This window comes from Sciurus carolinensis, chromosome 13 (assembly GCF_902686445.1).
Source record: "Sciurus carolinensis chromosome 13, mSciCar1.2, whole genome shotgun sequence".
Lineage (NCBI taxonomy): Eukaryota > Metazoa > Chordata > Mammalia > Rodentia > Sciuridae > Sciurus > Sciurus carolinensis.
Genome location: NC_062225.1, coordinates 7,721,086 through 7,733,281, shown reverse-complemented (window position 1 = coordinate 7,733,281; position 12,196 = coordinate 7,721,086). Strand labels below are relative to the sequence as shown.

The following is a 12,196-nucleotide window of genomic DNA, read 5'->3' as shown; positions in this document are numbered from 1 at the left end:
GGAAGCTATTATTGAACTTGTTGTATTGTGGTATGGTTAGTTTCTTAAGTATTGTTAGTGTGGTTTTTGTAGTAGGTGGTTTTCTTATTCTGTATTTTCTATGTGGAATTGTTACAAAGATGAAATCTTAGGTTCTAGAAAAATAAGTAAGTAGCTTAAGGGAAGTAGACCATATTGTCACATATTGGGCACTTAGTCAATGCTTACTGAATGAGTGTCAAAAAGAAAACAACCCCAGCTGTATGTTTGGGTAGCATCACTTGGTTATTCAGTGCTCAGAGTCCCTGGTGGGTGGTCTTGAGTTTGCTACACATGTCCTTATTTCAGCTCTTTACATCTAGATTTTGACTTTGGTGGGTAGGTATGTTCCTTAGGAGTAGCTGGTAGCTGGTCCTCCTTTATCTTTCCTTCCATCACTGACCATAATTGTTTATAACAGAATATTGTCATTGGTTACTTTAATTATCTTCATCACTTTAGCCCTGATTTTCATAACGTTTTAATGACCTTTATAATGATTCACATCCCCTTCACCTCTATGTGGGTGGTAGATCAGAAGACAAACATGAGGACAAATACATAAATTTCACTTGCTATTGAATACTGTCAAAAAATAGATTTTTTTCTTACTAGAAGATGAATGATACTTTGATGTAATACTCTTGCATTAACTTGACGTCATTCACTTTTATATCCTAAGCCTTTTGGTAGAAGAGCTTACCAAAATATTTATGATGTAATGAAAGAATTAGATTTTCCTTTATTATAATAAAGTAAGCTTGCAACAAGCTTACACTCAGAACTTGTTTTTCCAATACCTCTGTTCCTCTTTTCTTGTTACTCTTCAGTCTTCTTTTTCTGGGTCATTATTAGACATGGCACCAAAAATTTAAAAAATATTGAGGATCAATTTAGGAATTAGAATCTTTGGCTTCTTTTGGAAAAATAAACAGTCTGATGTTTTGGCTTGTATGGTCTATGCAGAGTTTTAGGACAAATAAGCATCTTTAATCCTTTTTAGAAACCTTGGTTTCTTAATTGTCCAATTAAGAAATTTAGACCAGTGTAACCAGGGGATCTTATCCATCTGTGACTTCCTTTGGAAGCCTGCTTCCTGAATAGTACTCAGTAGTGACACGTCTCATCGATGATCTCATTATTTGGAACCTTTTAGACACTAGATTTCATGATTGGGGGCCTTTTAAACCCCCCCTCCTGGATTCCTAGGATGGAGATGTTTTCTGTCCCTTCAACAGCTTCAGTTTCATTCTAAAGAACACAGTTTTTAAAGTCGTATTAGTCATAGATTTATTCTCAGCGATTTCTTTTTCACAGACTTGGGTCCTGGCCTCTGATTTCTCCAACCGTTCCTCCACATTCTCCATGTGCCCGTCTAGTTTGTCAAGTTTTGATGAGCAGTTCTCTACTTTGCCCTCCAGTGAGGACAGTGTGTCCCTGCATTTCCCTGAATCTCACATGAAGCAACTCACTCCGCTGGTGGAGGGACCCACGCACTCTGCTGCACTGTGGAACAGGTCAGCCAGCCCAGTGAAGAGGGAACATGATGGTGCTGCCTCTCAGGCCAGGGCATTGGGGGCGCATGGACCACACTCTGTTCTCGGCCTCAAGCATGAGCTTTCTGTAACTTCCAGATGAATATTTTAGGTTAACTAGCCCTTACGAAATAGTCACATAACTCCCCAACTTTTAAGGCATAACTCATGGTTACATTACGGTGGCTGTTCAAGCTTCCATACTCCTTGTTTTGGTCTAGTAGCTCCCTCTGTTGGACTGTCTTACTGACAGTCCTGAAATTCTTACAGATTAGAATAATGGACTGTTATAGAAACACTGGATAATCCGCTCTGCATTCTGTCTTTAATTTGTAACTGTGACATATATTACGCACTTTCTATAGAAAACCTGGCTCACATTACATATTCTGCTGTTTTTATTTGTGATGAAAGTAGGATTTGACCCTGCTGAGATGCCGGTCCTGAGTGTGATTTCCATTTATGCTGTGTGTGTATGGTACTCGTATGGGTTGCATAGTTAGGTAAAAGATGTTACTGATTACTGGTCAAAGAAGGAAGAGTTATTTTTGCCCATGAAGCCAATACTTTGCTGTGTTTTTCTGGTGGTACATTAACTTGGCTGAGTTTTTATGGAACATTGAGTCTCTTAAATAAACAGGAGAAATGTGGATTTATTAACTATATTCTTATGGGATACTCAAAATAGGCTTTATAGAACTAGAGGAAGTGGTATATTTTGGACTACTTTACAAACTGTATTTTTTTGGTTGTTTATAGCGCAGAGATATGACAGATTGTGTTGGTAGAATGTGGGGTATTTTTACAGCATACTCTTCTTGTAATCTAATACTATTATCTGGAGAACCATGACTGGAGTTGTATTTTTGCCTGTTAATTACTAGGGAATGTGGTAAAGGAACTAAAGTGGCATTCGACCAGTAGACTTTCTAGACTGTGCTTTATGTTCTTGTGTAAGTGGTAACTTTTGTTTGGATATTAAGAGATGTTGGTGAGCTATATCAGGCTAGAGTTGTGTTCTGTAAAACAATGGAAACTCTGATCACACTTGAATGGTTTTACTTGAATGTGCATTGTTAAACCAAAAGTAGAATTGCCTGAAAGGGGAAATAAATGCTGTGAACCTCTTTTACTGATGTGTGTACAAAATGAAAAGCTCAATTTTAGGATGAAACCTCCTTATGGTTTTGGCTTACTCAATTATTTTTAATCAGATGGCTGGTAGGAATTTGAGGTTTGTTGGTCATATTAATTTGCCTTAAGTTCTGCAGGTAGTTCTTTTAGGAAACAGGAACATTCTGAGAAATTTGTGTTTTCCATTAACTTTTTCCCCACTACAGAGAGCTGTGAAGTCTCTTTAAGGCTGTAGTTGGGGAGTTTGTTTCCCTGATCACTTTTCATCCTTGTCCACCTCAAGGGATTGCGTGTTACAGGATATTTACATTTATCTCTTGGTGTATTTTAAAAAATTTCTATTATTAAAGTAGGACACATTAAGTTTATTATTATAAGTTTTTATCTGACTGCTGTTGAATAATATAATGGAAGCAAATAATTTGAGGGTTACAGAGGTTTATTAAGGAGATAAAAACAAGTAGATATAATCATATTAGGACTTTACTAAACACTTGTATTTTAAAATAATGGAAGACAAATTTTCTTGAATAAAAGTTAAGGAAAATCAATTTTTAACATATAACAACTTTATTATTAAACTTTAATATAATAACTTTATTATTTTAAAGCAGATATACCAGATTCATCAATGTGGGAGAATCAAGATTCTGCACAAACAAATGGAATTGATTCTGTTTGTCAAAGGCTGAAATTGCTTCTTGTAGTTATGAAGCCAGGTATGTGGAAGTTAAGTGTGTTGTCTTTCTTAATGAATAGTTATTTAGTTATTTATTTTTACATAATTTTTTGAAATGATTTGGACATGTCAGTCAGGCCTCTAACTTAAATGTCACAAAACTTTATGAAAAGAAGTGTTTTTAACCTTAACCCCTTCAGTTGCTCATCTCCCCTCCCTTCCATGCTAGATAACTTTAGACAATTTAACAATCCCTTATGAACCTTGTAGGTCCTGCAGTGGAAACCAAAAGAAGTTAGGCATTGTCATTTTTATTCTTTCGAAGCCTGAAATTAAAGAACTAAAAATTTTTAAGGGAGAGGGCTTTAATATTTATCTACTCAAATATTTCCTTTTTATAGATAAGGAAAGCCCCTTATAATACAGAACTTCTGATAATTGGTTTGTTTTTGTTAAAAATTGTATTGCCTTTTACAGTATAAGTAAATGATTTCATGCAATTATAATAATCATCTCACTTTAAATTGGTAAGGGTATTGTCAACATAGTACCAACTTTGTGTATAGGTCTTTATCTTATAGTAACCTTATACCTTAATTACAATCAGCTGTTTAAATACAAAGAGAAATACACACACACACACACACACATTCCTTATACATTAAAAAAAAAAATCTTGTTATAATAATCAATTATAATAGTTGTAAAGTGGAGAGAGTAATAATTAATTGAAAGAGGAATCTGTTTTTGTCTTTTCTGATAACTAAACCCAGACATTTTTACCTTTATAACACACTAAACTTTTATTATTGTTGATAACTGTAAGTATTCAGTAGTTAAAAGAACAGTTTTTAAATCAGTTATTTTTTTTTTCAGTTTTCATTTGAAGTTGGGGTTATTCAAGCCAATCTAATCAGAACAAAGAGTATTCGAGCTCAACGTTACCTAATCAGGATAGTGTATTTAAAAATTTGCTGACAGTTTTATTAAAAAGATATTTAAATAAAAGAGCAGTAGGTTCAAACATGCATAATTGTAAAATATTGCATTTTTCTCCTTTCTCATTAATAGAACCTTTTTTTTTTTTTTAGTCTTTTCATTGCCAGTTAATAACGTGGCCAGAGACTTACACTTATTTTAATAAATAATAATTAAGTAAAATACAAAAGCATTTAGGATTGTTGGTACTGCTTTTTATTAGCACAGGCAGTTCAGAGCTGTGTTTACGTGGTGCTCAACAGGTTGACCTTTCTTCACCCACTTGGTTTGGTTTCAGAAGGGCAACTGTGCTTTTGGTGGCTAGACAGCTGTGTAGAGTATCTGAAGGGTACAGTGACACCCAGAAATATGTCCTTGGGTTTTGCTGGTTGGTGAAGTGAGAACGTCTTTTCATGCTGCCTCTGCAAGATCTCAACACCAGTACTCCTAGATGCATGCTGGATAGGGAATACAATGGCTACCAGGAGGCAGGAGGCTTCCTAGTTTCTGATGACCTTGGACTCCACTAGCCACAATGTACCTAATTAGTGCTAGGCTTCTGGCATTTGGAGGTGCATTTGTATTGACCCATGTGGTAGTAGTGGGATGACAATATATCAGCCTCAGATGCTGCAAGCCATTCAAGTGCCAGTTAGATAGCAAATGTTTATTTTAAAGACATGCATAAAGAGAGAAAAATGAATTTGTAAGTTGCAAAACAAAGTAAGCCCATAGCTATGAGATTTTTGTCCTTTAATTCTTATTTTCCCTTTTCTAGACCATTCCTAATGAATAATTATTTTCTAGATACCTTTTTATTTGTGGCTGTCCAACAGGTACATTTCTTTTTGTGAAAAGATTTTTTAAAATACAAGTATAATTAATAATAGGATCAGAGAAATGTTTCTGAGATTGGAAAGGGGATTAGATTGTGGGGATGGTCATCACAGTTCTGTGCTTTGATGAGTTTTTGATAGATATGAACTAAAACTCAAGTCAGCCAAGGATGGAATGTGAATATGAGATGGGAGAAATCATACAAAGGTAGGCTTACATCATAGTATGCATTACTTCTAGTAGTTCAACACATAATTAACCATAAAGAACAAGTGTCAAGTGTACAGAGTAAGTGAGAAGGTAGGTGGTAGGTATGTGGATGAATATAGGTAATGATAGACTAATAGTCCAGAATCATAGGTTTTTTAAATCAAAAAAATTTTTGAACCTTTATTTTCACATGCTTTCATAAGGACCCTTTACTGTTCTTTCTTAGTAGTGATATGGATGTCTTTAAGTATGTGGAATGGACCAGTAATTTGATAGTTGTTTTTTTTTTTTTTTTTTTTAACATTGTCTGATCCAGCACCAAATACCATTGTCTGAGCAAAGCCTAGTGCAAGAAAGAGTGTGCTATCTGCACTTTAAGCCTGGGAATAAACTTTCTTTTGTTGGAGCATATACTTTTGAAGTACAGGGCTGGTAATTTATCCTTCATTGAATTCTAGTTAGGAGGAATAGATTAAATCTCATTTTGTTGAAGGGTCACCACTTCAAAAGTTTTGGTAATTATCTTTACTCATTTATTTTCTGTGCAACAAATCTTAGTTTTGTAGGCATCGACCCAAATTATTTTGCTTCCCTTACTAATGGGAAACCTCTTTGGTTTTCTGTTTTGTGTGTAACTTCCTTATAGTGTCTAGTGATTCTTACTTAACCTTTTCTTTTTGTGAAATGTGTATGAGTACATTCAAAGGTACTATATTTTTCTAAGTAATGTGTCTATGGAAATTTTTGTATAAATGGAAATTTGGAAAGAGAAATTATAAGAACATGATCTTTATAGCAATTGTAACACATTTCTTTAAAAATGAAGTTTCCTTTAATTGGTAAGTTTAGATTTTACCTGCTGAACCTTTACATTTCTCATAATAATATTAACTTCAGGTTTACCCTTTTTAATACTGTTTTCTTGCTTGAATCATTTCTGATTAACTTTTCTAAATTATGTTTCTGTGTATACATCTAAATTATTACATGCATACTTCCTTATGTTAATAAGGAAGGTCTGTTGACTGTAATTCTTCTTTTGCTGGGTGAATGCAGGGTCATCCTCATGATCTTAAAGAATAATTGGAGTGACTGTATATGAGCACTTACAGAATGCCTGAGACAAGAGTATTTGTTGAAAGAATGAAGAGTGCTTTTCTTCACTGTTCTCTTGTCAGTCATTACTTCCTTTACTATCATTTTTTCCTTATTAGATATTTTTTTATTTACTAGGAACTTAACAGTGAGATAGATCATTATTGTTTTTATATTCATTAAAAAATGTGTGTGATTGGAGGATTCTTCCCTCTTGGCTCTCTTTGGGTGGCTGAATGATGTGAGAATGCTAGAGACCTTGGAGTAATTAAAGATTATTTGTATCTATTTCTCTAATGGGGTACACCTCCATATTAAGTAAGCTGTTAGTAAATAATTTATTGAGTGAATATATAGGATAACCATGACCATATATAATCTGGTGAAACATTGCTCTTATTATTTTGCTTGTGTTTTTACTATAATATTTTTTTCTTGATTCATTTACAGAGTGATAAAGTAGAATTTTACTAATTATGTATAATTCCATAATTATAGTTTTGTGCTGAATGCTCCAAATATCAAAGGTAATGTGGGGCATTGAGACACACAGTAGATTTAAAATTTACCATTTTCAATTAGGTCCCTCAAAGTTCTGGAACCCTGGCTCCTGCCCAGAGTGATGTCCTACCATATACAATGCTGTTGGCATCTCAACCACTGTGGAGCCACTTCAGGAGCATGGAATTGGTCAATTGGGAATTGGGTGGTAATAGGATGAGTACATTTTGTCTGTTTGTCACATAGCACTGTTTTGTGTAGTTTTTGCGTTTATATTCTTTGTCTTTGGGGGAATGAACCCTGGCCAAACTGTGCCATGTATTAGGGGAAGAAAACCTTTTGACAGCATATTCCTGCTCTGTGGTGGTTGTGATATCACCAGCACCAGCATATGGCATGCTGGCAACTCTGCAAAGGGGCCAGAGGTTGAGTCTTAGGAGAGGTCTTCAGATTCAGATAGGAGATATAAGCTACATTAGACAGACAATTGTGTCATTTTCCTTTGGGGGGAAAACAAAACTGTAAGTTTTCTTAATGCCTATTGTTAACCCCTAATGAGAAAGGGAGTTAAATGGAAATTGTATATTAGTGGCATGGGGAGAAGTCAACGTATTTGATATTTGGTTTTCAGTTTGAGGCTTCCTGGTATAACCACCATTGTTTTCTTTTCTCTAGACAAGTTGGCATTAAAAATGGAATGTTTTTTGGGCATGCTAAACAGCTGTGTCCCAGTCTTCAAGCTGTTCCATATGATTTTCATGCTTACAAAGAAGTTGCACGAACAATGTATGAAACATTGGCAAGGTACAGTGCATAATATAATTATTTTCGTGTTTGTTTTCCTACTTCTTTGTCTGTTATTAAAGACAGTCTAGTTTTTTGTTGTTGTTTGTGGGGAGCGTTTTGTTTTTGTTTTTAGTATTGTCAGGGTCACTTTGGCTATACTTTCTCTTAGGAGCCCTTTCTTCAGGATCCCACTTTGATGACTTTCTTTAAACGGAAAAACTCATTCTCAAGGGACATTATTGCATTGCTAAAATTGTTCAAGTGCTCCTGATGTCCTCATACTTGTGATCCCTCTTTCCTCAGCCTCCCAAGTAGCTGAGATTACAGGCATGCACCACTGTGCATGGCATTGAAGAGATATGATTCTTGTCTCTATCTTCACCTCTGCTGTTGCTTTGTTATGCTTTATTTTGAGCACCTATATCCATTAAATACAAATGGCTGCTAAATGTTGCTGATCTCACTGAGAGAAATAATGTCTAATCCTTGCCTTTGTGGGAGCTTACTTTAGTAGGGAAAGAAAATATAAAAGGACAGATTAGGTTGTCTGGCATCAATATGTAGGGCTTCTATGCTGAATGGTAAATGAGTTATAATTACAGTGGTCCTTAAGATCCCAAATAAGCCGGGTGCAGTGACTCACGCCCGTTATTGCAGCAGCGCTGGAGGCTGGGGCTGGAGGATTGCAAGTTCAGAGCCAGTTTTAGCAAAAGTAAGGCACTAAGCAACTCAGTGAGAACCTGTCTCTAAATAAAATACAAAAATAGGACTGGGGATGTGGCTCAGTGGCCAAGTGCTCCTGAGTTCAATCCCCAGTAAATCCCACCCCCCCCAAAAAAAAGAAGATCCCAAATAAAGAAATGTAGGTGTTATCAAGTGGAAAGTGCTTTAAGTTCTGTTCCAAAGGTGATCAGTGGTTTGTAGACTTTATTATGCAACATTTTTGTCTACCAGATGGTGCCCTGGCTGTGATTCATTGCCTTTGCTTTTTGTTGATAGCTACACTCACAATATTGAAGCTGTCAGTTGTGATGAAGCACTGGTAGACATCACTGAAATCCTTGCAGAGACCAAACTCACTCCTGATGAATTTGCAAATGCCATCCGTATGGAAATCAAAGACAAGACTAAATGTGCTGCTTCTGTTGGAATTGGTTAGTATCTGGCTTATTTTGTATTATTCATTGTACTCAAAATAGTTGATGTGGGATCCTTGAGTAACACTTAAGTTTTAAAGAGTTTTTATTAGCTTGCTTGCTACATACTGCAAAGGTGGGCCTCTCCCCTCTAACAGTTTTTAGCATTGCTTGCAGCTATATGTAAAAGGGTTGGGAATGCAAGTGGTTGATGGTAGAATATCTTCGCAGTGAACAAGTTATAATAATTTTTTTTCTTCAAAAGTAGGAAAAGTCAAATCATATTTGTGGACTTTTTTGGTTTTTTTCCCTTCCAAAAAAACTGAACAGCAGCAATATTTAAAGCAGGGTAGTGATGTGTAATTTGGAGTTAGGTGTGAGTCTTGTTACTCTCTGTTCTCTGAAACACATGGCAATTCCTGGCTGTCTCAGTACTGAGAATCATCCCAAATGACAGTGTTCTTAGTAATTCCAGTTTCTTCTTGATTCTTCTCCATTTGTTTTTGAGCCTTGTATTTTGTTTCTTTAGCTGTTCCTTTTGTTTTATTTTTAATAAGTTAGAAACAAAAATTTTTTTTGGTACTGGGGATGCCACCTAGGGACACTTTACCACTGAGCTGTATCCTCAGCTCTTTTTATTATTTTTTTTGAGATAGGTTCTCATTAAGTTGCTGAGGCAACTCAAATTTGTGATCCTACTGTCTCCAGCCTCCCAAGTTGCTGGGATTACTGGCAGGTGCCATTACGCCTGTACCAACTTACTTCTTTTGTTGACATTTCCAGCTGTGCTCTCTGGAATTCTTTGTCAAACTTGTGCTTCCATGCATCACTTCTTCCTTTCTCAGACTACCTGATAGCTACTGTCAAGATATTGCCCCAATCTCAAGTGGAGCCCACCTGTCTGTGCTTTGCTGTGTATGCCACAGGCTTGGAAGTAGAGGTGATATTCTCTTAGCTTGCCATTGTCACTTCCAACTATAACGTCTTCATCCTCATGCTGAAACTCTGAAGTTCCTGTCTGCTTAGTATCCCTGGGATTTACAGAGGTGATTGAGTGACAACGAGAGGCTAATATCTTTGAAGGACTTCGTTACTTCCATTTCTCCAGAACCAGGCCACCATGCTCCATTTCTCCAGAACCAGGCCACCATGCAGTAGGGCTACTGGGGAGACCCCAGGATGGTCAAGAGGCAGAAGTAGTAAGAGCTATAGATAACTGAGGTCAGAGCCTTTTTTGAGGTTTCTGCAGGAAAAGCAAGGCAGTGCTGAGGAAGCAGCTTAGCATTAGCTGGTTTGTCTAACCTGGCAGTTTTTAGCTATAGAGGTGGTCTCTAGTTGCCTGGTTAGCTGGCCCCAGGGTGATGTAAGGGAACGGATGGAAGCGTTAGCTTGGTGTGTGTGAGTTTGATAAGGAGGCGTGGGTAGGGATGGGTGGCCTACATGTGAAAGGCATGTTTCCAGGTAAGTGGCTTACCATTTTGGGGACTTAGCTAGCCCTGGGAGGGCAGTAGGTATGGAAGAGACTCAGCCAGCAAGATTTTCAAGGTGTCAGACTATATTAGGATATTGAGAATAATAAAATGATTAGCTAGGTGTGGTGGTGCAGGCCTATAATTCCAGTGGCTGAGGCAGGAGGATCACAAGTTCAAAGCCAGCTTCAGCAACTTAGACCCTGTTTCAAAATAAAATATAAAAAAGGCTGAGAATGTGGTTCAGTGGTTCATGGTACAATCCCTTGTATTCCACCCCCCAGCCCCCAATAATTACTACACTGGCAGTGGATTAATACTGGCTAGTGTATCAAAGGGTATTATTTTACTCCTTGCTCTTTGCCCACAGATCCTTTTCAGCATTTCCTTTAGGTCTTGCCTTCTGTTATGTGTCAGACACAGTTTTTAGTTTTTTTGTTTTTAATTGTACTTATTTTTAATCTACAAGTAAAAGTATAAATAACATTTTTTTTTTTTTTTTTTTTTTTGCAATGCTGGGGATTGAACCCAGGGCCTTGTGCTTGTGAGGCAAGCACTTACCAACTGAACTATATCCCCAGCCCTAAATAACATTCTTTTTAGTTTAACGTATAATTAAAGCTAAAGCTCACTTGATATTTTCATTCCACTTTCCTTTTCCCTTCCCTAAAATGTACCACTTTTATTATTTTGGTGTGACTTTCCAGAAGTTTTATCTCCTCATGAATCTCTGTATTTACCCCAGAAAAATATATAGTGTTACAGAAGTCTTCCATATGTCCTTGGGGCAGGTCTTCTCTATTGTGTGGAGATGCCATTCACAGAGAAGTTCACCTGGCAGCTGAGCTCCATAGCTCCCTGGCCGTTCTCAATAGCCCTTCCCTCTGACACCCTTCTTGGCCCTCACCACACAGCAGGTTGCCTAGCCCATTTCTAGCTGTGTTTTGAAGACTCTGCTGTCCTCAGTGCCATGACACATGTTCTGGTTCTTTGAGTTTTCTCTTTGCCCAGTCCAGTAGCTTCATTTTACTACCTGTGTTGGATCCTGTGGTTGGGAAAATGAACTACATGTGCATCGTTGTCCTCAATTCCTATTAAACCCCCAACTTGCAGGGTTGCTTTCCTCTATCCTACACCTGAGTAGATTTTGGAATGGACTTGTTTTAGAAGAGAGAAAAAACCTGTGTCCAGCAGCTGTCTTAGCCATAATCAGTATTTTTACCAAAACTGCAGGGTGTATACATGCTCAAAATGATTTGTATTTCCTTTTATTAATTTTAGAAATTTGATAGTTAATCTTAGATGTCTTTGTTAAGAAATTATAAAAATAATTGTGACTATTTTTTGAACAACACTATTCTTTTTAATTTCATAGGTTCTAATATTCTCCTGGCTAGAATGGCAACAAGAAAAGCAAAACCAGATGGGCAGTACCACCTAAAACCAGAAGAAGTGGATGATTTTATCAGAGGTCAGCTAGTTATTAATCTACCAGGTAAATACACATTTTTAATTTAAATTTTTATCTGTAAAAAGGGTGCTTTTCTGTAATCTTTTTTTAATATTGTGCCATGAAAAGCAAAATTTGAAATTCTTCTTTGAACGTCATCTTGATTTATCAAGACTTTTTTTGTTTTTTTGGTACCAGGGATTGAACTCAGGGACACATAACCACTAAACCACAACATCCCCAGCCCCTTTATTATTTATAATTTTTAAAATCTTATTATTTTAAATTATTTATAAATAATTAATATACATAATAAATAATATTAATTAATAATAATTATAATTAATAAATAGTCAACAAATATTTAA

At 36.3% G+C, this 12,196-nt stretch overlaps 1 protein-coding gene across 1 annotated transcript in view; it reads left to right on the top strand.

Annotated features, from left to right (window-relative positions):
- Positions 1-12,196, top strand: part of Rev1 (REV1 DNA directed polymerase) — a 75,203-nt gene that overhangs the window by 46,796 nt on the left and 16,211 nt on the right. Inside the window, 5 exon segments of the mRNA XM_047523421.1 lie at positions 3,299-3,361; positions 3,364-3,406; positions 7,663-7,791; positions 8,773-8,927; positions 11,754-11,873. Of these exon segments, the coding sequence (XP_047379377.1) occupies positions 3,299-3,361; positions 3,364-3,406; positions 7,663-7,791; positions 8,773-8,927; positions 11,754-11,873 (510 nt within the window).